The 25,903-nt window shown below is 44.7% G+C and overlaps 1 protein-coding gene and 1 long non-coding RNA gene across 3 annotated transcripts in view; one reads left to right on the forward strand and one right to left on the reverse strand.

Moving 5' to 3' along the window:
- Positions 1-25,903, reverse strand: part of CLMP (CXADR like membrane protein) — a 36,448-nt gene that overhangs the window by 4,091 nt on the left and 6,454 nt on the right. The window contains exons 2-6 of one of the 2 annotated variants that reach the window (XM_071798868.1): positions 5,386-5,557; positions 4,555-4,756; positions 3,543-3,710; positions 2,471-2,593; positions 757-898 (exon numbers count right to left, since the gene is read on the reverse strand). In XM_071798868.1, the coding sequence (XP_071654969.1) occupies positions 757-898; positions 2,471-2,593; positions 3,543-3,710; positions 4,555-4,756; positions 5,386-5,557 (807 nt within the window). The remainder of the gene's footprint in view (positions 1-756; positions 899-2,470; positions 2,594-3,542; positions 3,711-4,554; positions 4,757-5,385; positions 5,558-25,903) is intronic. The other variant, XM_065855624.2, reaches the window with a different exon arrangement.
- LOC139825569 (uncharacterized) lies at positions 711-1,999 on the forward strand. The gene is made up of 2 exons (XR_011735692.1): positions 711-989; positions 1,638-1,999. It is a non-coding gene; the product is annotated as an uncharacterized lncRNA (long non-coding RNA).

The raw sequence follows: 25,903 nt of genomic DNA on the forward strand, positions 1-25,903 counted from the left end.
CTAAAGGTACACAGATGTCGTATGAGGGCAAGGCGGTCCTTTACGAATAGAAGTAAGGATGGAGCAAGGGAAGGGGTTTCTTCAAGGGCGAGAGCAGCTAAGACTCATTCCTGGAAATCTATTTTTCCAGCACTTCCCTTCCTTGAGAAGCTTAGGCTGGACTGGCTAGAGCCCAAGCTCTGCTTAGGAGCGAAGTGGCAGAGCTCACCGGCACGGAACGGATGAGGTTGAGGAACGTGCGTCAGCATTCTCGGTGCGCCCGCTCGGGGCGAGGCTTCTCAGCTCTGCTCGGGGATTTTTCACCCTGAGCTAAATCCAGAAGCACAGTTGTTCAAAGGACTCAAGAAAGACTGCGAAAACCCGCTCGCCTCGTAGCATTCCCAACAGACATTGCCGTTGAAAATAAAAAAGGAAAACACTCAAACCTCTCAGAAAAGCAATGGACAAGTGGCTTGAATTTAGTACTGGAGAGGATTACGCAAATGCTTTAAAATGCTGAAATTGCAAGTGTGAGAGGGAATATTTTGTTGAGTTTTAGGCTAATTTGTCCTAAAAGACATTTAAATCTAATTATCTGGAAGGTCTTCACAAAGGTACTCACAGTCCAGAAATTTGTCACTGATATTTCAAGGAGTCTTAAAAAGCTTTTTAAACCACCTTTCAAGACACTTATACCTAGGTTACTTACAACTGTAGTGATGTGTGAAACTGAAAGGAGGGAGGGTGAGAGGTGGGGGATTAAATGAAAGGCGTTACCTGATTTCATTTGGTGCCTCTTCTTCCTCGTATCTCTTCTTTTCTTTCCTCCTTATTGTCAGCCTCACCACCAGGGCAAGGAGGCAGAGCCCCCCCACCACCCCACAGACCGCTCCAGCGACCACGCCGATGTTTTGTGCGTCTGTCGTCCAGAAAATAAAACACGTTAGATGGCAACGCTCACTGGGGCCATACGGTCAGGTTCCTGTCCACACTACAACGTGCAGCACTGGGTATAAATCAGAACAGAATGTGCTAATCTACTTATTCAGGCGTGTCTCCTCGCAGAACTTGAACCAGTTTATCTTCAAGCATTGTTGCTAAAGCTGAGCTAAGAGTGAGAGAAGTATTCAGCTCTGGAAGGGTGGGATCGCAAGTGCTATCTATGCTACGGGCCAGAAATAAAATGATGAGGAAGAATAGTCTTGTAAAAGCACAGCACCACAGAAAGTGCAGAGAGACAGGACAAGCTACATGTGAAACAAAGCACCAAGCAGTTTCCGAGAGGCAGAAGAGTGTCAGAACTATAATGTTTCCCCATGAGGATTTTTTTTCCCTTCCAACAATCTATTTGCAGAATGAATTACTCAAATTGGGGGAAAAAGTGACCTGAGGGGGGTAGAGAGGAAGGAGGAAAGAGAGACCATATGGTGTAGGTGCACGGCATTTTTCATCCAAAATAACAGTTAATGACAGAATACTTCCTAGTGTAGCTGGGCCCTAAATTGCTACTTTATGACAACTTCTTTTGCTAAGAATGGTTAGGTTGGCTTCCTCTGAAAGTTGTTACTTTAAGGCTCATCCCTAGGGAGGGTTTAGCAAACCAAAGTGAGGCTTTAAACCAATTTGGCATAAAAGCTGACTGGACGCTTTTATTTCAGGTGCCTGAGGCAAAGAGGTTTTCCTTGCTACATGACCATATTCCAGTTATTACGGGCTTTGCTGGGCAGAAAAATTCCAAAGGTATGGAATCTCCATGAAGAGACTTCGCTGTTAGCAGCTTTTATCACAAAAGCTCGTTCTGATCTCCTCTGATAAGAGCACACAAAAACCTCCTAACATGTATTGTTTGGACTTGATTGTCCTCAGTGCTGCTGCTGAATGCCACTCTTTTCCTTGCATGCATATGCAAAGACACAGACACCTAGACAGGCGCACACCCTTGATGGGTTCATCGGGCAGGACACTGATTCCCATCTCTGGTGTTCAGGACAGAGTTTATTAAATCCGAATTAAAACTAAACTATGTCAAAAGTTGCTTTTTATTCTGCACGTTACTTCATGTCAAAGTCAGCCTTTCCAGCTGTCTTTAGATAGTTTACTATCCCATGTGTGACAGATACGTAATTTGGAACTAGAATGATGGAATAGCCACACACAGGTTTTGTATTTGAGAGTAATCTCATGTAATCGTTCCAGCCAGAAGTAATTCTAAAAACTGGAGACTCTGGAACCTCTAAATCACCATTTTTTCCCCTAGTATTTCATTAGTTGTTTCTAACAGATCACAACACCTGAGCCCAAATGCCTTATTTACCACTCAAGGTTATACAGAGGACTGCTGTGCCAACCCGAAGTGCAATAAATATGAACTAATTCATGTGATTTAAGTATGAAAGGGCAAAGGTGTGGCACAGATTTATCAGTGAAGATGGGACAGCTGTGAAGTGCTGTGGCTCCTACGGTGCTCCTATGGTTATGTGTCAATACTTACGCTGCACTGTCACCTGAACAACACAGCTTTCTTGTCCAGCCTCGTTGGTGGCAATGCATTGGTATAACCCTGTGCTCATCTGCGTGAGATTCTTCAGCAGGACTTGCCCGGGGTTGGAAATGTCTGAAACGGGAAAAACAACACTGGGATTAATTAAAAAAAAAAAAAAAGGCTAAGGAACCTTAACAGGGCACAGGACACAGAAGCACAAATTGAACTTGTGGATCAAATTGTTAGTAACAGAATCAATTTTACAAGATGTCCCCTTCTGGAACAGGTGCAAAACTGATCTATGCAATGCAAAACTGATTTATCCTTTGCATATTGTGTTTTACCTAATAAGGGATTTGAGTATATTCTTATCAACCTAGCATTTATCTTAGCCCAAATATGCCTAGAATGAGAAGAAACATACACAGTATCTCTGGAAATTAAGCTAGTCAGCAGTTATGCAATTATAGAGTAGTGCGCATGTGCAGTACCCAAAGGTGAAAAGGACAGAAGCGATGAAGACTACTTACTTCATCCTGAAGACCCCCTGAAAGACCACCAGGGGACACTGCGCATGATCAAAGTAATTCCAAGGTGTTGCAATCGATGTTGCAATAAATGTTGAGTAACTATTGCATATTCTAATGATCCTAAATGAATATATGAATATGTATGTGAATGGACTGTATAAATATTGTGCAACTTAAACTGACCGCTGAAGCCAGCTTTGGGTGCGAACCCCTGGTTTCCCAGCGCCGAAATAAAGCACCGCACATAACTACGCCCGTGGTTATGTGTCCTGATTGCTAACAAAATCAGTTCAATGATGCCACACAAAATACCATTTATCAGCCTTCAGCAAAAGAATAACCAAACTTCCCTGTTGAGGGTGGAGCACAGCACAACGTGCAGCTGCAGCGAGAGGCACTGGCACTGCCACCAAGCGACCCCATTGAAAAAGCAGGCACATGGCTGTGCGTGTGTGCGTGTGTGCGTGCGTGTGTGTGCGTGCGTGTGTGTGTGTGCGTGTGTGCGTGTGGGCGCTCATCTGGCTGCGAGCAGAGGAAATGACCCGACTTACTGACTCTCGATGTAGGCGGGAGATGTTCCGCTCTCTCGTCTTCCTCGTTTATGCGCTGCCATCGGTAGGAGATGGGTGCGGTGCCGGAGGCGGAGCGGCACTGCAGGGAGAGCTCCTTGCCTTCCAGCAGCTCCCCTTCCAGCCAGCATTTGGGCTTGGAAGGTTTTTCTAGAAGAAACAAAAGACATGCACACGCAGCAGACTATTTTTTTCAGTAGAAACCCCTATTTTTTTGGCACAACAACGTAGTTTAAGCAGCTTCCAAGAGCTGCCTTCTCTGGAATGCATTAAAGAATTACACCGGGGATGGTTGTTATGGGACTTCAACTGCAACTGCGTGCAAACTCATAGTCTAACAAGTGGAGCTGCCTGGTTCAGACATAGAAATGACACGTTATAATACCCTGGGGCAGTTTGCCCCGTGGATACTCGCATCAGTGGAGCTGTAGTACTGCGATCCTCTTCTAGGTACTATTTAAAGAACATCCTTTTCCTCCCCCTACTTCTCCATTTCTTCCTTCTCCCCACAGCATCTGGCAGGCCACAGCATTTCTTCCATGGGATGATAGCGTACATGTCACAAACCAACCAATAAAGTGAAATCAGGGAAGCAAAAGGCTAACCCTGGCAGTTTATTTGTCACCTCCATGGACTTGGATTTGTTTGGAGTCCTGGGACATGAACCCAGAGTCCTCAGCAGGAGATCTGGACAGGGAGCTTGCCAGCTAAGCTAGAATATCAGTCTAGTTTGTGTGATGAGATCATAGAGATAATTTGGAAAGAGTAGTCCATATGATTTTCCAAGTGGTTGTACTTAGCTCAAACCAGTTCTTTAGGCTCTTCCTGTGTCCTGTTCTTTGCCAAAAAACGCAAAGGCAGATAGAGAGTCAGACAGTGAAACCTGATCGTAAGATGTCTTTGTGTATTTATACCCTGCTGAAACAAATCTCCCTCCAGGAAATGCGTCTGGAGATTTTTTTTATAATTCAGAAAAACAATAAAATGACCTTACCTACAACCTTGAGGGTGATGCGAGCCCATTCGTACTGCCCAGCATTTTTAACCTTGCAGATGTACTTCCCCGCATCGCTGGACTGCAGGGATATGATTTGTAAGGACGCATCTCCAGCAAGGAAGTTGGATGTGAAGGAAACGCGCCCTTTCTGTTCCTCGTTCAGGTCATCGTAAACACGGCCTCCAGAGTAGGTGATCACCTGGGGAGCAGAGACACACACTGAGCAGCCGCTTGTATCTTCGCTTGCACACAGAACAACAAATCAAAGCACTTTCAGGAACAGCAGGCTAAGGCTCTCCATGGTTAAGTGGCTTGCCAAGGGTCACACAGGAAGCCGGTGGCAGGGTGGAGAACTGAATATCAATTTCAAGTCTGAGACTGACACCTAAATTGTATTTATGCTATACATCGATATTGGAGCATTTATACTAGTGTCAATGTAAGTTACTACAGATCTGATTTTTAGAAGTGCTAAACTACAGTATTTTTTCCCAAGGTTTCAAAAACTGGGCCTACGAAATCCCAAAGTCATTTCTGAAAACCTGAAGGGCAGTTCTGAAGTTTCTCTCATTGTGATTCGCTACATAACAGCGTTAGTTTAAAGAAAACTCAACTGCAACACAACCCGTCCCAATGCAGCATGCACAAATATCAAATGACTTTTCCCTGTTATAAATATCTCTAAATAAGTTGGTCGCGTTTTCTAAACGCTGCTTATTTAATCAGAATAACTTGCAAGCGAGATTGCAGAAGTCTCTAAATCAATGATGATGTCAACATAGAAATGAGACGTTTTTCTCTGCAGATGCTAATCGGGGCTGAACCTACCGCTTTTTGCACTGTCTCCGAAATGTGCAGCAGCCACTCGATATCCAGGCTGCCCTGCTCCAGGAGGCCCAGGCGATGGTGACAGGGCAAAGTCACGTTTTCTTCAGCCACCCTCTTGAATTCAGTCTGAGCCTCGGACAGCCAAACAGAACAGGAAGCTGAAAGAGAGAAGCTGGTGGTCAAAGGCCGGGATTAAATATGCGTTGCTTGTACTGATGAGTGTTGCTAGCTGAGGTTTTCCTGGATTCCTCCTCATTTGCTTCACAGCACTGAAGAAAATCCCACATTTTAGCTTCCTGGACAGATTGCAGCTGATTAAAGGGGACATCTATACATACACAGGCAGTTAGTTTCACACTAATATTTAAGCACGAAGAACAGATGGCTTCACACCCAGAGCTGTCAACGCTCAAGTCGCACCCACATCCTCGAGGCACTCAAAATTTCAACCAACCTCCTTGGTTTTGCCTTCACCTTTAATTACCTTAATGGATAAGCGGTATTTCCACCCAAAAGACCTTCAGAGCCCATCGCTTTATTCCTATATCAGCCTGACAAGGCATGAAGTCTCTTCCCTAACACTGGATGATGTTCAGTGTGTGCACTTCAGCGCTGGAAATAAGAGACCAGCCTGGGAACAAGAGGGTTAACCTATAAAAGGCACGGTACAGGTGCACTAGCAAAGCCTCTTTGAATAGCAACGTCTGAAAACATCATAAGTGGTCAAAACCAGTTTGTCAGGATTTAAAACCAAACCAAACCAAACCACATTGCCAAGCTGAACCAGCAGAGGGAAGCAGAGCCTCTTAAATGTTAGCCAGTAAACCCCCCTCAAAAACAGCCTGTTAACTCCCACTCAGTTAACACTGACCCAAAAGATAAAAGGTGTTGCAAATTACAGGATTTAGGTCAGGTTTGCTGTGACACCAAAGAAAAAAAACTCCCAACCAAGTTTCCATGGGGATTTCTGGGGCACAAGTGCCATCTGCCTTTTGTGTTTCAATCTTCAGAGTGCACCTGGGTTGTTCTTCAGCTTTGCTATGCAAGAAGAAAGCCTAAAAGCGTTATTTTTTTCCCCATGAAGTGAAGCGAGGTGAAATATCTCACTTCTTGGACCAATTATTGTGAAACTGATGAAAACCGCGAGAGCTGGCAGCACTGGGGAGTCACACGTGTGATGGAACACGCGATCCTGTGATAACACCGCAAGATGACTGAGAAGCTCTAGTTACACACGCTAAATTTGTTCCTATGTTTGCATTTATATAGCAGATCTTTAACCTTTACTTCAAGCAGAAAAAGAACACAAAACAAAACGCACCAGAGGAAAAATTACATCCAACAGGACACTTGCTCAGCTTTTCCTGCTTCTTCAGGACCAACTCTGCTTTTAGAAAATTGATTCTGCTCCTGCTCATTCTCAGATCGGACTCCAAACTGTTCACAAGATCATTCCCCAGCTCCTGAGCTTCTAACAGTTAATCAATACTTGCCAAGCACTTCTATAAGAAGTATCAACCGCTACGTGCAGGCACATATATAAAACACCTAGAATTTCAAGACAGGTGGAGTCTTGCAATGGATAAGCTCTTCCTGCTCTACGTGGATCTCAGCGTAAATGGATGAGAGTGAAAGCTCCTTTTCAGCCACATTGGCTGCCTGCTTTAAAAGGAAAAGTAATCCAGTTTAGCACTGGATTCACCAGTCTCAAAGCCCCATCTGCCAAATACAATTACACGTTCTGCCGAAGATGAGCGCCTGCTTTCTCCTCCGGCCCCGCTGCCTTCATTAACACGCTCCCGCTCGCTAGATGACGGATCAATAGGTTTAATTTAAGCACCGCGGCAGCGAGCATTCACATAACATTTGCGACACTTTCAGAGTCCTGTGCCAGCCGAGCACTGAGGTTTGGTGCACACTTCACAGGCTAATCTGCATTTTAAAGCGTAGTTTTACATTAAAAGCCTTGATGGGGATTTATAAATCTCATTTTGAAGGAGTATAACGAGCATAATTTTAATTCCTCTCTCTTGGACAAGCTGTTTTGAGGAGAGCTCACACCTTGGTCTGTTCTTCTTGCCCCCAGCAAACATGCTCTGAATTTAAGAAAGAGCCATGTGCCTATAAGCTCATCTTCTAAATGGGGATAAGGTCAGGGAGACATCCGGTGAGACAGAGACTGCGAATTTCTAAAGCATCCCTTGCTTTTTCAACGCGATAATAATTTGGAGTAGATTCATCATTGAACTGATGACTACATTGTCACACACACTGCATAATTTTCCATGGCATGTTTGTCTTATTCAACCCCCCTCCAAAACAAACCACAAACAACCCCTATCAGAAACACCAACTTGCCTGTTTAGTCCTTATTAGCTCTTCATTGATGCCCACAAACTCACAAGAAAGTCAGTAAGTTTTGCAGGTGTCTTAGACAACACCCTCTTTTCCCTTTCCACTCATCTACACCTGTACAAAGGTAAAAGGAAGCTCAAAACAAAACTTCATATAAGAACCCAACATAGGCTCCCAGTTATAGAAATGACCCATGCAAAGCCCCAAAAGTGTTCCATGTGAACACACTTTGTGCCTTTCAATAGTTTGGGTAGGGTTGAAGAACTAGATAATATATCCAAGCCCCCTCTAGATTAACTGTTTTATTATTCAGTGAAGAATAAATGTCCTCTGAAAGTTCTCTTGTATTTGTGTAGGTAACACCTAGCAAGAACAGGTCAAAAAAAAAGAAAGAAAAAGACATTTTGCTCATAGTGCTTTTACCATTTATTTCCCACAGCCCTCGGTTAAAGTTTTATTTATACGGATACTAAAGGAGAGCAGCTGCTTACAGACAACCCCAGAGAGCAGCGAACACCCCCATGTACTGCGCAGGACACACGCTGGCTGGTTTGCAAGGGCAGCTGGTTCCTGGTGAGCCCTTTTGCTCTGCTGGGCGGGTGCACATCTGGTTGGGTCCACATCTGGCTGGGTGCACATCTGGCTCCCCTTCAAAGCCTGGCAGCCACACGAGGGCAGAGCCCGCTCAGAGTTATCGCCCTCAGGGCTGGATCCAGCACACAATAGATTAAAACAATAGACGGTTTTCCACGAGTCTCGCTCGGTAATGCCACATTCACGCAGGCTCCGCAGTTCTGCCCCAAAAAACCCTCCTCCCCTTCCACATCCTGCACGCTGCTCTTTACGCTGCAATTTGGGAATAGCTTCTCTCAGCTTTACTCAGCCCTTACTCAGCCCCTGTCCCATGACTTTGGGGGGGGTTGGTTTGTTTTTCCTGCAGAGCAGGAACCCTCAAGCTGATTGCAACCACAGCATTTTGAAAGCATTGGCCGTGGGCCTGAAATGAAAGCAGGGGGTGCAGCGCCAGGCTGGCTGCCGCACCACCAGCAGCGCAACGTTCTGTGTGCGGAGGGGAGGAGACCATTGCAATGTCTAAAATGTTCACTCTATTGTTCAGAAGACAATAACTCACCCAACACCCCGCAGACAAGGGAGGAAGATTGTTGTCTCCCATCTCTCACTGATGCTTGAAATATACAGAGCAACACAGATTTTAAACCACCCCAAAACTCAGAGTTCCTAGAACTCATTCTGAGATTTTTAAAGGGCTACTGATTTTGAATATATATTTTAAGATGGTTTGAATTTCAGAGCAGTGCACACTCTGAAATGGATGCAGAGGGAAGGAACCAGCTCCCGTGCAATGCAGAGCAAATCGGGACTTCATGATCTGTAATAAAATCAAATACGAACATCCAAAGTAGTGTTTTCACATCTGAATCCTTGACATGATCATACATGCTTTCCTATAGATGTTGTTATGAAGCTCAGTTTATTTTCATGCCCATCCAATAACAAGCATATGTATATACAAAAATGCACATTAAATATGTATAGCTGCAAGGCACATAAACATACAAGCAGAATCAAAGTGAAACTAACTGTTTTGCTGACATTTTTATTTGTGGGCAAATTCATGTGCTAAAAGCTAAAGAGCTTCCAGATGTAAATCTTTCATTAGGTCCAGAAGGAGGTTCGAATTAGGGAGCAATGCTAAATATAGATTACGCTTTTTAAAAAGTAATAAGTTGTGCTGTATCACTTTACTGCTGGAATTTGGAGGAATAGCCTAGAAAAGGTTCAGAGTATTGAGATACAAGAAATCCACAAAGATGCTTTGTAAAGCAAAACCAAGTTCACTCCAGCTTTAAGATATGAACATCCAAAATGGGCCTTGAACACTATCAGTTGCTCCAGGAACATCTGTGAAGTATCTCCTCCAGCTATGCTTCTTCATAACTTATTTTGGCTTTTTTCAATGATGACATTTGCAGACTATTCCAAGACACTCAACTCCAAGGAGGAGCAGAAATGCAACCTGTAATTCTGCAACTCCAAATAGGGGGACGTGACTCACGTCTGCTGCTGGGGAAGCTTTATCCAGTGCACCAGCAAAAGCACGAACTCCAGTAGTATCTACACACAGTTTAGAGCGCTGTCTGAACAATTTCCACTCCACCTCTGTCTGCTTTGGTTCATTAATATCAAAACGGTTCCTGGATCAAAGCGTGACAGGAACAGTGAATGGCCACTGTTGTCAAGGCACATCACATCCTTTCTGAAACATTCACAGTCCCCTACATACAAGTTTTCACCTAACCAATGATCTGGTTTTGAGTCCTCCTTGTGATGCTCTTAATTATTTTCCCATCTGTGTAATTCCACTGTCTGAAAATGGGATCCTTCTGAGAAGGAAGTTTTGGTCCTGTATCCTGAGTAACACATTCTTCTGAAAATCCAGGTAGAAAAAACCCCTCTCACTGCTGTGCCATAGCTGGTCTCAGCTAGACCTGCAGGCTGAACTGCTTGTACCGGTACTGCATTTTAGATAAAATCATCCAAATTCTCAAAAAATTGATACTTAAGCAGTTGAAATTAGCCCAAAGAGAATAAATATCCACAGAACTATTCAGGCTTGCAGTGCTCCTCTAGCTGAATAATCCTACACATTTGACTTACTCTTGTGCTAAAAACATTTTCCCCACTCAAGAAAGTATTTGAAAACATAGCGCGTCTAAATCCGATATATACAAGAATATGTGTGAGAGTTAAGAAATAAAAAGCCCAGGGCAGCCTGCCATGTTGCAACTTTGAACGACTCCTTTGTGCCAGGAATTTAAGACATTTCACATCTGTTCAGAGTTTAATCCTGCAATAGTCCTGTAGGAAATGATTTGCTAAACCTCTCCGTGGAAAAGCCAAAGCCTGTCCCCCACTCTGCCCAGCGGTAACCAGCAAAATCTGAGTATTTAGCAATAAGCAAATTTAGAATTTTACATGCTTTAACAGGAGGCTGACAAACGCTTTTACGGCCAAAGAAATACATCTTGAGTAAAAACTTTCAGAGATGCTCGAGTGCCTTGGAAGCTCAAATCAGCCGAAGTGCTAAAGATACCACAGACACAAGCTGCACAGTTCAGTATTTAAGGCTCAGCAGGCCTTAAAATTAAGCTCTAGTGAGAAAGTGAATTCTCCCCCACTATTACTGTTGAGTAATGATGACAGGCCCATGCACATCAGGCTTTTATCTCCCCTGTGACTCTTTTCCCCAGTTTGTGTTGTGCGTAGATGCACAAGATGGTGCATGGCGACATTGGTTTGTTCCAGAGCTGTAAGGAGCACCCACAAGGTCAAGATCCCCGCTCCCCTCAGACCACACCAGCCCCAACGCTCAGTTACCCTGACAGCATTTTACGCCAAAATAAATATAAACCAGTGTCGTCTTACAGACAGCGATTTTGCATTCTTTGCACAAGGGAGGAAAAGCTGGGGGCGGCCGAAGTCTCCTAAGGATCATTAACTCCACCAAGGCTGTGCTCTGGGACATCTGCTTTCTGTATTCCTTGGCTGGCAGAGACAGAAAGGCCATGGGTCACCTTCTCCCGAGAGCTCGAGCGGCCCAAGTGACCGAGCCGCGGCCCCAGCGCACGCTGCCTGCGCCCGCTCCCCTCCACCGCCCTTTGATTGCAGGAATTCGGTTGTGAAGCAAAAGCATCTCAAAGAAGAAAAATGTGAGCTAACAGTCGGGTCCCGCAGGAACAGGCTGGCTGTGGTAAAACAAAGAGGTCGGCCTATCCCCGGCCACATCCACACGGCACTGCAGAGGTTCTGTGTAATTGGAACCACATGTGCTGGGGGCCGAGGCTCGAGGAGGCTGTTAAAACAGAAAGCAAAGGGGCAGAGTCCTGCACGCTGCCGAGTTTCCAAGTGGTGACGTGAAGCATTTGGAATTGAATGTGCGGAGGAGCCAGGAAGGCCCAAGAACAGAAAAAGCAATATTTCACAAAGCAAAGCCTCTGATTCTGAGAGGTTTGCATCAAGCCAGAGTGCAGGAGAGGGGCAGAATCTGTTTGGTGCCACAAAGGCACAGACAGATCAAACACTGATCCTGTGCTACCAGCGGCCACATGGGATCTAAGGATGTTACCAACACCTTCCTAGAATTAAGAGGCAAAATTGTCCCTGAAGATGCCAACAGAAGTTCTAGCACCAGACAGTTGAATCCAAAGCCTAGAGAGATGGTGGAATATTAGAAAAAACACTGAAGCTTTCCATTAGCTGAGGATCCTCACAGGCAGCCGGCAGCTATGCATGTACTGTGCCTGTCCTTCTCATTGCGTTTTAGAAAAACCAACTGCAAGCAGGAGATTCTGGGTTTACAGCCTTGGAGACCAGAAAACAAACCATCAGAACTGTACCTTCCTTTTAATGCTTCACAGTGTTGTACAGAGCAATGTGTGGAGTCACTTAGCCTGTAGTCCAGGTGTCTTCTGTTTACCATTGCACAGCTCAGCCTTTCAGTAACGCAGCTGGTGATTCCAAGCTGTGTGGACCAGACCTGCACAGAGAGCTTCTCAGTACACATCACAGACTCCTTGGGGGCTGAAACACCTCTGACTGTCTGATATTCCCTTTCTCCACAAGCATCTCAGGCTGCTCTGTGTGCCTTACAAAGCTTGTCTTGGGGAAAGCAAGAGAACAAGACATTCCACCCCTCAACAGCAGCAATTTCACTCATCTTGCCGGGTTTAAAATCAGGCTTGCAAGTATAAGATGATTTCAGTAAGAATTTCTAGACTATCTTCTCTCTGAGAAGTATGTTTAGGCCTCAGTCTCCCAGTGAGCCCATTGCTGCTGTCAGCTCCCAGACCTAAAAATGAAGGCACACAGGAATGAAGTTATCTGCCCAAGGCAGGCACCAAGCAGAATCCAGAACACAAAATAAGAGAGACAGCAAGAAAACTGTTTTCAAAATAGTATTTCTCCATCGTATATTTTGTCACCAATTTCAAAACCCAAGGAGTAGGTTGCATCAGCTGAGTTAACTCTGAAAAAATCAGGGAGGGAGGAAGACACAAAATTGATAAAGATGGCCAATAAAGCCATTCTTGTATAGAACATCCCCTCCTCCTATCCTTTCCTCAGCAAAATGTCAGATTGTTAACCAGAAAGCATTGAACCAATTGTGCTTTTCTGCTGCTTTTTGTCATAGAAATTCAACTTGTTTTAAGCTTGCCAGAAAGGTACCAAGAAACCGGGAAGGTATTCACAAGTTCACTTCATGCCTTCCTGTATCTTTCCCTCCCAGAGATTTCCAAAGTTTGATGTAGTCCTAAGGCACAGGCTTCGGTCCCTGTTCAGCACATCCACATTACCTCAATGAGATGTTCAGCCGCATACTTATAATTGCGCATAACGCGGTGTGACATCTCGCTTATCCACTACAAGCACTACTAATATGATACAAAATGGATGTCTAATGTATTAGCACTCTGTCACTTTTCATATTCACTCAATCTCAAGTCTTCAGCTACAGCCTACCCTAGGGCAGAAACGAACAGCAGCAGCTCCTCCCCATCACCCCCATAAGTCTTGCTAAGGAGATGTATTAAACTCTGCAACACTTCTGCAATGAACACGAGTTATAGATACCGTCCACCCAGTTGTCTGCAGCCTTTATTCCTCACCAATGCTATAGTTGTTAGGATCAACTGCTCTGTGTTTACCAAACCCATAGGTTAGAAAATTAAACAAACTTCATTTTCTTAACCCTCATCCTTGCACTGGCTTCAGTATGAACCAGAAGGAAGAAAAAAGGATCAGGTTGTTCATTACTTTATCACTATTATTCAGCTCCCTCTCTGCACCCTTCCAGGAGTTTGGCCCAACAGCGCACCAGCTGCAAGCAGCCTCTGAGAACAGATAGATGGGGTTTTTCCTGCTGTTACCAGGAGTGATGGCATCTGGACATGGACACTGGGGCTCAGATGGGTAGAGGCGGAGCTCTGGGAATCCCATTTTCTGAATCAGAGTTAAACTGAACAAGCGGGGATTACTGAGGAATGCAAACCCCAATTGGAAGTGCTGGAAGAGATGCCCACCAACTGCATTTGCGGGAGCTGTCACCGCACAGACTGTTCACACACTATTAGTTTGCATTGTACTGATAAAAGTCATTCTGCATTTGGTGAGGTCCTGTGTTCAAAGTGATCCTGAGGTTCTTCCCACTAACATTTATAAAACCGAATACTATACTCGTGAGAACTTGCATTGACTTTAACAGAGACAAGCATAATTTGGAAAGCATCCTCCCTTCAGAGGGGCAGCTCTCCAAAGTGGAGCACAACAGCTATTTTAACAGAGCAACACTGCACAGCTGCTGCAAGTGATTCCAAAGCTGAGGAAAGGACTGGAAAGTCAGACAGGAAATAAGGAAATGCAACTTAGCACAAAATAGAGAGTATGATAAATTCCTATATATTTTTTCAGTGAGCGTTGGGCACACAGCTGAACCTCAGGTGTTCTTGTGCACTGACAACAGCCAGAGACGGCCAAGTCAGAGGAGGATTCCACTGCCCACAGGACTGCAGCACGTGAGCTGGGCTGCTGGATCCAGCCCACTTGGCAGCAACCTACAATCCTAAAAAGGACACGACTGCACAATAAAGTTCGATTAATCAAGTTGGTTAAGTGCAGCAACAACGCTGCAACCTTAGAAGCAGCATGAAGAAAAAAATGAAAAATACTCAATTTTTGCTTCTGTTAAAGTGTTGGGACATTAAAAATGTGGAAAAAAATGTATTGTTTATTGGTTTTCAACTGTCTACTTATTTAGTTGTAAACCTGTTTTGTTTCTTTTTTAATCTTATTGTCGGTGTATCAAAACCCTAGTCTCACTTTAGAAGTTGAAAGCATGAATTAAGTCAGCACGCAAGATGCTTGGGAAAGGCCAGGACTAAACCAGAAAGCAGATCCACTTCCCTTCCCTCAGAAACAGGAGCGTGCTCAGAGTCCTGACTTTCCAAATCTCATGCCAGCCGGCTTTCAAACACCCAGGTGGAAAGACTAAAAGCTTCAGTCTTTGAGCTAAATAAAACGTGGTGAGGGACAGAGAGGGATAACTAGTCCAGAGTTAACCAGCTCAGAGTCTATCAGAGCTCAACTACACCGAGCTACTTCATTTCTCATGGTCATAACAAACAAACTGCCTCTGCAATAGGAATTGGACCAGGAGGAAAGCAGATTTTCCTCTCTGCTCACCACAGGGCTCCAATGCCAGCAGCTGAAACGCGTGTTACATACATTACTGCATGTTTGCAAATACCAAGGGCTCTGCAAAGCAACAAAATCTGCAAAAGCCTAGGGCCATTGCTAGGGGAAACTCTGAATGAGAACACACAAGCATCACGCCTGCCAAATATTCTTGTGACCTTTGCTCAAACAAGCAACCCAGTTCCCTGGCACAGGTCCCTTTCCTACAGCGAGGGATGCCCCAAGAAAGATTAGAGAGGCAGAGCCCTTTGTAAAAACAGGCATCGGGTGTCAGCCTCCCGAGAGCAAAACAGCCCAGTGTGAGAGCTGCATGGAGCTCCGGTCAGCAAGCGCAATGTTTCCGAGATGCTGAACAGGAAGAGGGTTTGGAGAGGGCAGGAGGATAAAAACAGGATTCAGGCAACAGTTGAACAAATCTGCTAATCGGATGTGAAAAGGTCAGGCATCTTATCAAGAAACATACTGTAAAGGTCAGGTGAAGTATACAAAAGTAAGCCTAGGAGGAATGGTAGCACACATGACCGGCTCTACCACTGGGACTTGGAATTTCCTCCCTCCTTTTCAGTTTAACCAAGAGGCCTGAATGGCTCCCAAGCATCACTGAGCTTTCCAGGTGTTCTTACCCAGACCGAGGTCCCCACCACAATGTGACCAACCGACTTCTTCAACCATCAAGAAGTGTTTCTATCAACAGCCCTGACTTATCATAAAGGAAATGGGTGTTCTGTGGGAACAAGGATCTCAGGAAATTCATCTAAGCTTCCTGGTAGGAAAGCTCCAGCTAGAAAAGGACCTCAAGCCCCAATGCAGAAGTCAGGTTTCCTGGACAAGCTACAGCTTCTCCACACCTCACTTCTGTCCTTTTCAATTAATGTAAGAAAACCCGCATGCCTCAGGGATGTGTATGTAAAGCTTACAGACAGAACAACAAAACTATAGAGAAATCAGAGCCACACTTCTCAGAGGTGCCTGACTGGATGAGAAGCAACAGACAAGTTCCACAAGAGGGAATTCCAGCCAGGTATTAGGACAAAATTTCACTATGACACCACTTAACCACAGGAATAGGGACTCACAGATTGTGGAACTGGTATCCTTGGAACTATTCAGAACTGGACTGGCTGGAAAAAACAAGGAGAGAGGACAAGTTCAAGTGCCATGGTTGTGTTTTGGCCACCCTGACACGAACTGCGCGCACAGCTGCTGGGCCAGGGGGGTGGGTTCTTCATGATCCAGCCCCTTGTGATGTCTGCAACCATCTGTCCGCCACAGTCCCAGCACAGCCCAGCTCCCCCGCCGTGGGTGGTCTGTGGGGATAACCGAGCACATCGTTTATTTGACTAATTCCACCTTTTTTCACTGCTGACAGTTATCGGTGAGAAGGTCACAGCTGTCTCCAGTTTCACTCCATACCAGCTTCAGGATTCTTTTTCTCCACATTATGAAAGAAACACAAGCTATTGTAACTGATCAGATACATCACCTGATACTGTTTCTTGATTGCCTAAACTTGCAAGTAAAGACCCATCTATTTAACATTGGGTTTTCCTCAATATTTACTTGAGGAACACTGACATTTATTTTGAAGTACCAAAAAAATAACTAAATCATTAACAGACCACAGAAAGCAGTATAAAAAGGGCAACAGCAAATGTGCTAAGGTAAAACCTTAATATTTGCATAGTACTTTACATTATCCAGCAATGCTCTGATGAGGGGAAATGAAATTAATATGGGGAGCTCAGATACTCCTGTTTGTGTCCTTTGTCTCCATACCCTACTGGTGATGCTGGAAATGCACATAAACCCATGTTTGCTGGGGGGTGTCCTCTCTGCAAAAGCCACACCATGTGCTTGCCTGCGAGATGAAATAAACTTCTTATACTATTGCTCTTCAGTGTTCCAACGGGTTCATTTTGACTTGAAGAATTTCCCATGTTCTCAAGCCACAAAAAGCCAGCAAAATAGTTGGCTAGTACCTGCAGTACTCACAGATTTTTGCTGCTTTGGCTTCTCTAGGAAAATCTCTTTTCTCTAATAGGAGCTGACAGAGCTGCTCCCCCCGGCTCTAGGAAGGTATTTGCAGTCAGACCAGGTAAGAACACTGTCTGTCTAAACAGCTCCCAAGTGTCATTGTTTTCAGTTTGCAAAGGAAAAAGGAGATATTTAAAGCTCAATCTGGTCATGGATAACTAGGAACACAAGAGTAAGGTCACAAGGAACTGTTGGCAGATGTACAACTCACAAGGTCCATCCAAATCAAACTACACACTGGAAAGAACTCTTGACTGGCTTCTTGCAGAAGGCAAAAGTTATCAGTGCCCTTAAGCACCAGGCCAAGCTTTAATTCCAGCTAAATTAGCTTATGGCGCAGTCTTTTTGCTTCTTATAAAAGTTAAGTTACATTAATCTTATGCAAGTTACCACTCGGTGCCAAAAAGAGGCCATGGAAAAAAAAGCAATATAACCACTGTGCTGAATTTCCCCCTATACAGAGCACAGTGGGAGAGGAAGAAAAAAAGGAAAGAATCAGCTCATGTCAGCTCATTACTTGTAGTTTCCAAATAGGACAGAAAGTGAAGCCAGCACAGAGCTCGGGCTGCAAGGAGGTAGCTGGCTTCTTGCCCGATACATCGGTTCATTTTTCTGAGGCCCCTTCAAGCTTCACATGGCTAAAAAAGGAAGTTCGAAAACGTTACACTGGAAATAAGAAGCGCTGCATCTGTCCCTCTCGCTCCCTGGCTGGAGGGAACACCCCAGGCAAGCCTGGGCTACCCGAAGGAAGATGAGCAGGCTGCTGTCATCTCCACCCGATTCTCACCTGGCAAAGGAAGCACAGGAGCAGCGACCAGCCCTTGGCCATTCCCAACACTCCTTGTGCTCCCGGCTGCTGCTGAAGCACTTGGCTGTAAAATACAGGTGTCAGGTCACACCACATCCCCTCCAGCTTTTAGAGAAGCTTCAAGTCCTGAAGAAAAAGTCAGTTCCCTTTTCATAGGGTGCTGGTGGCACAGGAGCAGAACTGGCAATTGACAGTGTTTCCTGCTGAACCTGACGATTGTGGCAAAAGCAAAATATTTTCCATTACTAAAAATGGCAACAAAATAAAAATCCCTATCCATACTGCAAGAGCAAGGTTTTATTGCAATGCTGTTTCAGCACAGGGAACAAACGCTCCGGACACCCCAGTGGTCCCTTCCATCATCAACCTTACACTGCCATGAAGAAACCAGTGTCACCAGTACCATGGTGATTTTGAGAATCTGACACTAGTTCACTGGATGAAGAATAAGAAGAGCCATTTTACCCCAAGCTACTAAGCAGCTGATTCCAAGAAAACCCCTTTTCCCTTGGGAAGCACCATCCCCTCCGTGCACAGGGCTTTGGGAGCAGCGGGAGGGGAAGGCAGTTACACAACCGCCGCAGGAACTGGGGGAGAAGAGACGTCCACTTGCTAAAACACGAACCCGGGAGCCTTGCGGATTCGGTCTCTAGCATCTATCAAACATGATTAATTTTAATGTCACAGCATTTTAATGTCAATTACTTTTAATGTCACTGCTTCTTCACTAGCGCAACCACATTTTAGAGCCGATAAGAGATTCCCCCAAAGAACTTTTAAGATCAAATAAATAAGCAATCAAAAATAAACGCAACAAACACCAGCAGCAGCCTGGTGCCTCCCTGCTATCGTAAGGCTCTTGATGCGGCGCATCTGGCTATTTTAAAGGCTGAGGCAGTTGAAAAAGAGCATCAGAGCCTTTCATGTTTAGGGTCAGATTACTAAGCAAAAATTTTCTTCTCCTCCTGTTTTTCTGAGTACATAATTTGGCTAATTGAAGATGTCTGTTGGACATGTGGCCTGATATTATTACATTAGGCTAAGCCCTCCGACAAGGATATACTTTGTTTAGATGTTGCACAGAGTAGATAATAAAGATAGTAATGATTCTGGGTATCTTAATTTGTATATAAAAGAAGAGACAAGAGGCAACTTGAGACTGGCAAGCAAACCCATAGGACTTGAAACTTAAAATCTTCAGGTTACCAAGTGGCTGGGGAAAAAACTGGACAACTGAGTATTTTCTGCAAAGCAACAGGGATGTTAACTCCTCACATTATTCCTAACCCACTCAAATGTTTCGAATTTAAAAGCCTGTACTTGGATTCCCGTTCCTCTGGGTTTACATACCCTTTGGCAGAAGCAGCACATAGATGGGAAAAGAAACAGCACAGAACACACACAGGGAGGGACAATCAAAGACCATATTCCATACATTATAGACATAGTACCTGCTTGGGGCCTAAAGCAGCCTCATCTTGATAGAACATTCAAATCACTGCTGTGTATCCAGAAAGCCTGGGGTTTTTTTAAGACTTGATTCAGGCTGGAAAAAATTTGTGGGTAGAAACAACAGGAAAACTTCCTATGTGAACTTCTGATTGTTAACTTTTTAAATAGCTGGAGAGGTTGACAAAGCCTCAAACTCCATGGGGTTTCTCAAAACAACAAAAGAAGCCTTGTACATGTCTCCAGAATAAATTACAAGACTGAGGGTAAGTCAGGCCTCTATTCCAATAGGAAACTTAACTAAGAAAAAAGTGAACAGACAAACTAACGCAAACAAACTGCCAGACACCTGCATGGGCTGTTTTACAGTCTAAGAACTGACTTGGTGCTTTAGCGGCACATTAAACTCCTTGATAACTCTTTGAGTCTCAGCTTCTATTCTTCATTTGTCAAGGCTCAACTCCTAGCTAGCAGCTCTTAAAGACCCTTATATTCCAGATTACAGAGCCCTCTGACAACAGTTACCCGATGATGTCAGGATCCAAGGCTCAGCCGGGACCAAGGGTGGGATTTACTGAACTTGATGAGTTAATTCTTTCCCTCTTCTCAGACAGTCGCAGCATCCTGTCTCTGGATCTGGGCAAAGTGTCTATCACATCATCCTTGTGTCTGTGTTCGCCTAGACACACGGTGCTCAAAAAAAGCAAAAAACAAACATTAACTATAAAAGGTAAGCAGGTACAACACGAGAGGTGCCAAGAGATGCCAGACAGCACATTCTGACAGAGCTCTGTGTATATCTGACAGTAAGCATAGCCCAGAGTCATGTCCCATCTCAAACAGTTCACATTCCTTCCTTCAGCTAAACCCAGCTTGCCTGCATTGTTTAACAAGCTGAAAAGCCGCCTTCTGCCAGGGCTTTACTGCAGGGACCTTAACCCTGGTCCAGACTAAGTCTCCAGGCACAAGCTCCTAAACAAAGCACCGCACGCCAATTATTTATGCAGTTCTCCTGTCCTGAACTGCCCAGAGAGAGCGCGGCTGCGCGGGAGCCGCAAGGCCAGCTCTCCACAAAACCACCCCAGGCTGCATCAAACTCAACAAAGCCAAAGCCTAAATTACTCAACAGGCTCCCCAGACTGTTTTGTCAATCCAAGAAGTGACCCAACCTGTCTTCTCCATTACATCCAACCCGTCAGATTCATTGAAGTTCAGCAGTTCAGACCTACGCACTCAGCCAGTGTCTGTGCCTCTTATTTATACTGAGATATGAGCCACAAAATATGTTTCCCAATAAGATCTCAGTGAGATTTAAACATACTTCCATCTTTCTCTTCTGCAAAGATCTACTCCAACGGGGCAGAGACTATGTCCAAAACCAGCACCATTAGTGAGAAGACAACGGTACCATCTCGGCTGGCAGTGGCAGACAACCCATTTTGCTCAGGAATGAACATTAAGAAACAGAGTATCTGGCTACTAGGAAATAGATTCAAGGTGTTTGACTCCTATTCAGGAAGACATTAGATGTTTAGAAGCCTCACAAGTTAAATTAGATTTATTACTTCAGGTATACAAATACATACTTTTTCCTAACTGCCTGATATTCAGCAAGAAGTTTCCCACATAACCATGCGATTCCACATACTGTCAGTTACGTGGGGTTTTTCCCCACCTCCATCTGATACTGGACTACATTGGAGTGAAATAGCAACTTGGATAAACTGTCAGACTCATTTGGCGCAGTAACTCGCAGCTCCTTATTCCCATGTTTGCTCTCAGGCCGGAGGAGTCTGACTCGCTGGCTGAAATCTGTGGAAGTTAAATACTTGTTAGGGTTACTGTGGAGTTTTCCAAGGCATCTGTCAGAGTCTGATGCAACCGTGACAGCTCACAGAACTGAATCAAGGGCATGAATAACTGCGGCAAACCTATGGGCCACAGAAGGAAGTATGACTGGCTAACTGAGTGTATTAGCCGTTTGCTAACTACGAATATCAGGAAAAACCTGGCCAGGGAAGAACCCCTTCTTCACCCTCTTCCTGTATTCCTTCCCTCAGACCAGCTCCTAATAATAACTGGAAACAAGATAACAGGCTAAGTGGGTACCCTAACTCTCATTGTACTTCTTAATTGTATAACACATGCTTATTAAGTGCAGACATTGTGTCTAGGACAGGGTTTTAATGAGGAAATCTTGCACCAACAATTACCATGCCTATTTGAACTTTGGTTGTCATATGTGGAGTGACAGGAGATCCACACCCCTCATTTCCCTGTTTCAAGCCGCTAGTTTACCCTCTGCCTCCTACATTTTTTTCAGCCCAGCAAGCTCAGCAAATGGAAAAGTTGCAACAGCTTCGTAACACTGAAAATAGTTTATTATGTTTGCCTGGTAGAGAAGAAATCAAATGGCTCCATCCTGTAGATAACAGCAGTTCGCCGGCCCCGGACCACACAAGTCTCTGCATCTGGCCCTCATTAACATCCAGAAACAAAACCCAAGTGTCTGTCTGCCACGCAATGGGGCTTATTTATCATTTATGCAGAATAAGCCAAATACAATGTGCCCACGTGCAGGGTCCCACTTGATCCTCAGGGGTCATTTGGGATGATTATAGGTACCAGGATGACTGGAGCAGGGAACACGGGGTATCCTGAGTAAGATCTACAGTCTGGTTTGCAGAGAGGCCAATTCCCCGATCAGCCAGCTGCTTCTGGCATCCTTCAGGAGAGAAGCTGCTGTCTGGGGGATGGTGCAAGGGGAGGGCACTGTCATGGGATTGCTAAGAAATGTTTTATTCAGGCTGTTTATCCTCAAAAGAACATTTTCCTCTTAGATTAAATTATCCAGATTCTGTTTATTCTAAACACAGGAGACAGGACTCAAGCATTTCCTCTTTTTAAGAAGTATGGCTCAGTGTATTTCTTACAAAATTTATAAAGAATTGAAGTAAGGACTGGTATGGCTCCTGAAGATTTCTAACTCTTCTTCCCCTAAATGCTGCAAGAGCCAGCTCTGTCAGAACACAGTTACATCGCAGTGGCATGAAATACAAATGCAAACAGACAACAGCTATAAGCTCTTTGGAAAGGGAAGGCTGATAAACATAGTCAAACTATCTACCAATACTGCACATCTTTTCCTCCGATGACCATAAACCATGTTATACAATGAGACATTTCCCTTTTGACAGATGGGGAAACCAAGGCTCCAAAAGGACTTAGAAAACCACCTACTGGGATGATGACTGAGATAAGACAAGTTACTGAACAGCAGATCTGAACCTTCCAAGCGATACTTTTTCATTCTAATGGACTGCAAGGGTCTCACTGGAACTGGAAGCAAAAGCAGATTCCTGCCTTCCCATCACTGCTTCTTAGCAAAATTCTGACTCTGTAAAAACACCACCAAGTCTCATACCCCGTTTTCCAAGCATTAGTCACGCTGTACTTGTACAAGAAGTCTGTCTCCACCTGAAGCACAAGGGGAGGATCTTGCTGAGTCTTCCAGGAAACCTGAGAGCCATATAATGAACAGAGCTCCTCTGCCCACAAGGCCAACCTGTCTCAACATTCATATCACAGCTCGGGACTGATGCAACTCTAATGTTCCAGTATCTTCAATCTCTCGCAGCTGCACAAGACATTTTTCCTGGCATCTACTCCGAATGTTCATATATTATGCACTACTTCTGGATCAGAGGGTAATGTAGAGAATATATGAACAGTGACTGCTATTTAAAATGTCTGCAGAAATAACATTTATCTGCTACATCAAGTCTTCTCTGTCTGCACAGCATGAACATAACCGACGGTGGGGGTTTATAAAGCATGTCTAATCATTACCTGCTCAATTACTGTTGTTGCAATGCACAGCTAGCACTAAGTGCTGCTCTTTGTAGGGCTCCACCAGCTCCCTGTACTAGAGGAACTCTTTATGCTTTGTTTCTAATTCTGCATCATAATCAGGCCCTAATTTTATGCATATTGGCTCAGGGTATTTTTAACTTTTTTACATCGTCAGTCTGCTTGCCACATCCTTGCTGAAGGGGATTCCTCACTTTAAGTCCTTCTCTCGGTAGGGCAGGATGGCCTCTTTCGGTTGAGGATTATAGGCTCTGACAGTGCTGACACAGAAAAATAAAACCCCAGAATGATTTAAAGCAATGAGCAGGGCTGCTCCCTCAAGATCAGGACTATACAGCTACTGCTGTCCTTCCCTCCCATAACTCAGACCCAGTCTAAACCTGGCTACTTATAGACCTGATCCGGAGAGAGCAAGTCACAGGCCCTTTGACAGTCTCACCCCCACCATGCACTCTTCACTTGCTGATAAGATCACCAATTTTCAGTAACAAGGAGAACACACACTGTCCCCCCTCCACATTTATGGCCCATTGTCACAATGGTTTCCTAAATAATTCCATCTGGTGCAATAAGGCCCAGTTTCTTCCATTAACATTCTGGTTTTGGATTTCCTCCTCTCTCCTGGTGCTTTCACAGGATATGGAGCAGGGGAACATGCTTGGCTGGCAACTCAAAGAAAAAATGCAGCCTCCACTGCATTCAATGACATTTACTAATGGGTATTCATTGCTGTCCCACAATGGAAGCAACGTGCCCACGGCATTACTAAATAGGACAAAGATGCGAGCCCAAGTAATCACAGGGAAAAGTATTGTGCAATGCAGGATCATTAGCTCCAGAGCAGAGGAACTCAGAGCTTTGAGCTTCTCTTGTACCAGGTCATATTGCGTCTGCATTACCAGCTGCAGCACTGTCTCTTCTGTTCACTCCAGGGGTAGCCTTGGGCTAACTGGAAGGAGCTGTGACAAAGCCAGGCGAGCCAGAAGCCATTTGCCACACTGAGTGGCACCGATGGGAAGACTCCTGAACTGCAACACAGGGACTCCAGCTTCTCTTACTCTGCACAACAGCAACCGAGGCACAAAGCAGCTGAAAGCAGCGTTTTCAAACGGGCCAAACTTCACTGGCAGCCCAGTGCAGTATGACTAAGGAAACGAAAGGCTTTGCAGAGCACAACTGGAAGCTGTAACACCAGGCTCAAAGTGTAAAAAACAGTCTTAAAATGAACTAAGGCTACCAGAGACATCGGCAAATTCGGTAGTGCTCCGGCTTCCATTGGCAATCATGTCTTGCTTCATTTGTTGAAGAACACAATAGCTCATAGGCTCACCACTGGATAAAACACACTGCATCTAATTCTTCCCTTCATGTACGTAGAAGTTCCCCCAGCAGACTCTTAGTTTTCCATTTGGAGCACACTAAGCTGTTTGCTTTTCACGAGCAGCACTTGCACACGCTCGTGTCTTACAAGACCCACATAGCATTTAGCAGACATTCATTGAAGCTGCACGTCGCTGCACTGAAATGAAGCCTAGTGCCAGATAATGCCTGGGGAAAATGAAGCTATTTCCTTAATATTACTCAACAAGGCAGGATCTGCAGCAGGATTCCCAGCACCCTGCCAGACACTGGCCTCAAGTCTCACTTCAGCATATTTGCTCTGCAATTACCCTGCCACAGAGTTCCAAATCTGTACCTTTTTCTGCAGAGGTTTGATAAATGATCCTTTGTTCAGAAAATAAAAAGCCCTGATGTTGAAGAACGTGGCTCCTTTTTCCTCTTGTCCCTGGAATTGTGATTGGAAATAATTGGAAGTGTCACTGGAAGTAATCAGAAGTGACAGTCCCTGGGCTATAAGGCTTTCGCTTCAAGTCTAACGATCCCCCCGCAAAACAAAACCTAAATTTAAACAATGAAGTCAGAAAGTGATTTGCCTTCAAGGGTGAAAACCCTGCAATATTTTTTTTAACAGAAAAGAAGTGCTTGAGTCTGTTCTCGTTCAATATTCAAGGCTTGCTGTGTTATCTGAAAGACTTTCCCCCGCACACCCAAAGCCACCCCACCGTTTCCCAGCACTCTGCAGCCCTACCCTACAAATAAAGGTTCATGTCTATATTAAGCATTTCTATGGCCTTTAAAATTTTCTCAAGTCTTTAAAAAGCAAAAAAATAGCCTGAGCAGTCTGAGCTATGAGACTCAGCCAGCATGCATCTCACACACTCCAAATATTGGAAAACCACCTAATTCTGATATTTTTGCTGAGGCACAAGGAAGGGAGGGGAATGAAGCCATTCTTCTCCACACTGCAGCTCTGGAGAGGCCTAGCTTGTCTAGCGGCCATCCACGCACACAGGGAAACCAGTCTCTGCTCAACAGAACTTGCAGCCTAAATAGCCAAAGAGTACAAAGCACAAGGCAGCGGAAGAAGAGCTACAGAGGGATGAACACGACTTGCCAAGATGCAGATCAGAGCAGGGATCTGCACCAAAATTCCCAGCCCATGCACTGACCACTCCCTAATGCTGTCCCGAGCTGTTGCTTTTTGTTTTCCCTTCAGATAATACAGCAAAGCACAGCATTTCCCTTTACAAAACAGCCTCTGAAAGGCATTTTCACTGACAGACTACAGTACTGCTAGAGTTGTTATGCCTCTGCTGCTAGTTAAAAGGAACAGTTTGAGTTAATGCTGGTGCACAGGCTTTGAGACAGGCAAGTATTCTCCTTTCTCAA

The sequence above is a fragment of the Patagioenas fasciata genome, chromosome 24, assembly GCF_037038585.1.
Source record: "Patagioenas fasciata isolate bPatFas1 chromosome 24, bPatFas1.hap1, whole genome shotgun sequence".
NCBI lineage: Eukaryota > Metazoa > Chordata > Aves > Columbiformes > Columbidae > Patagioenas > Patagioenas fasciata.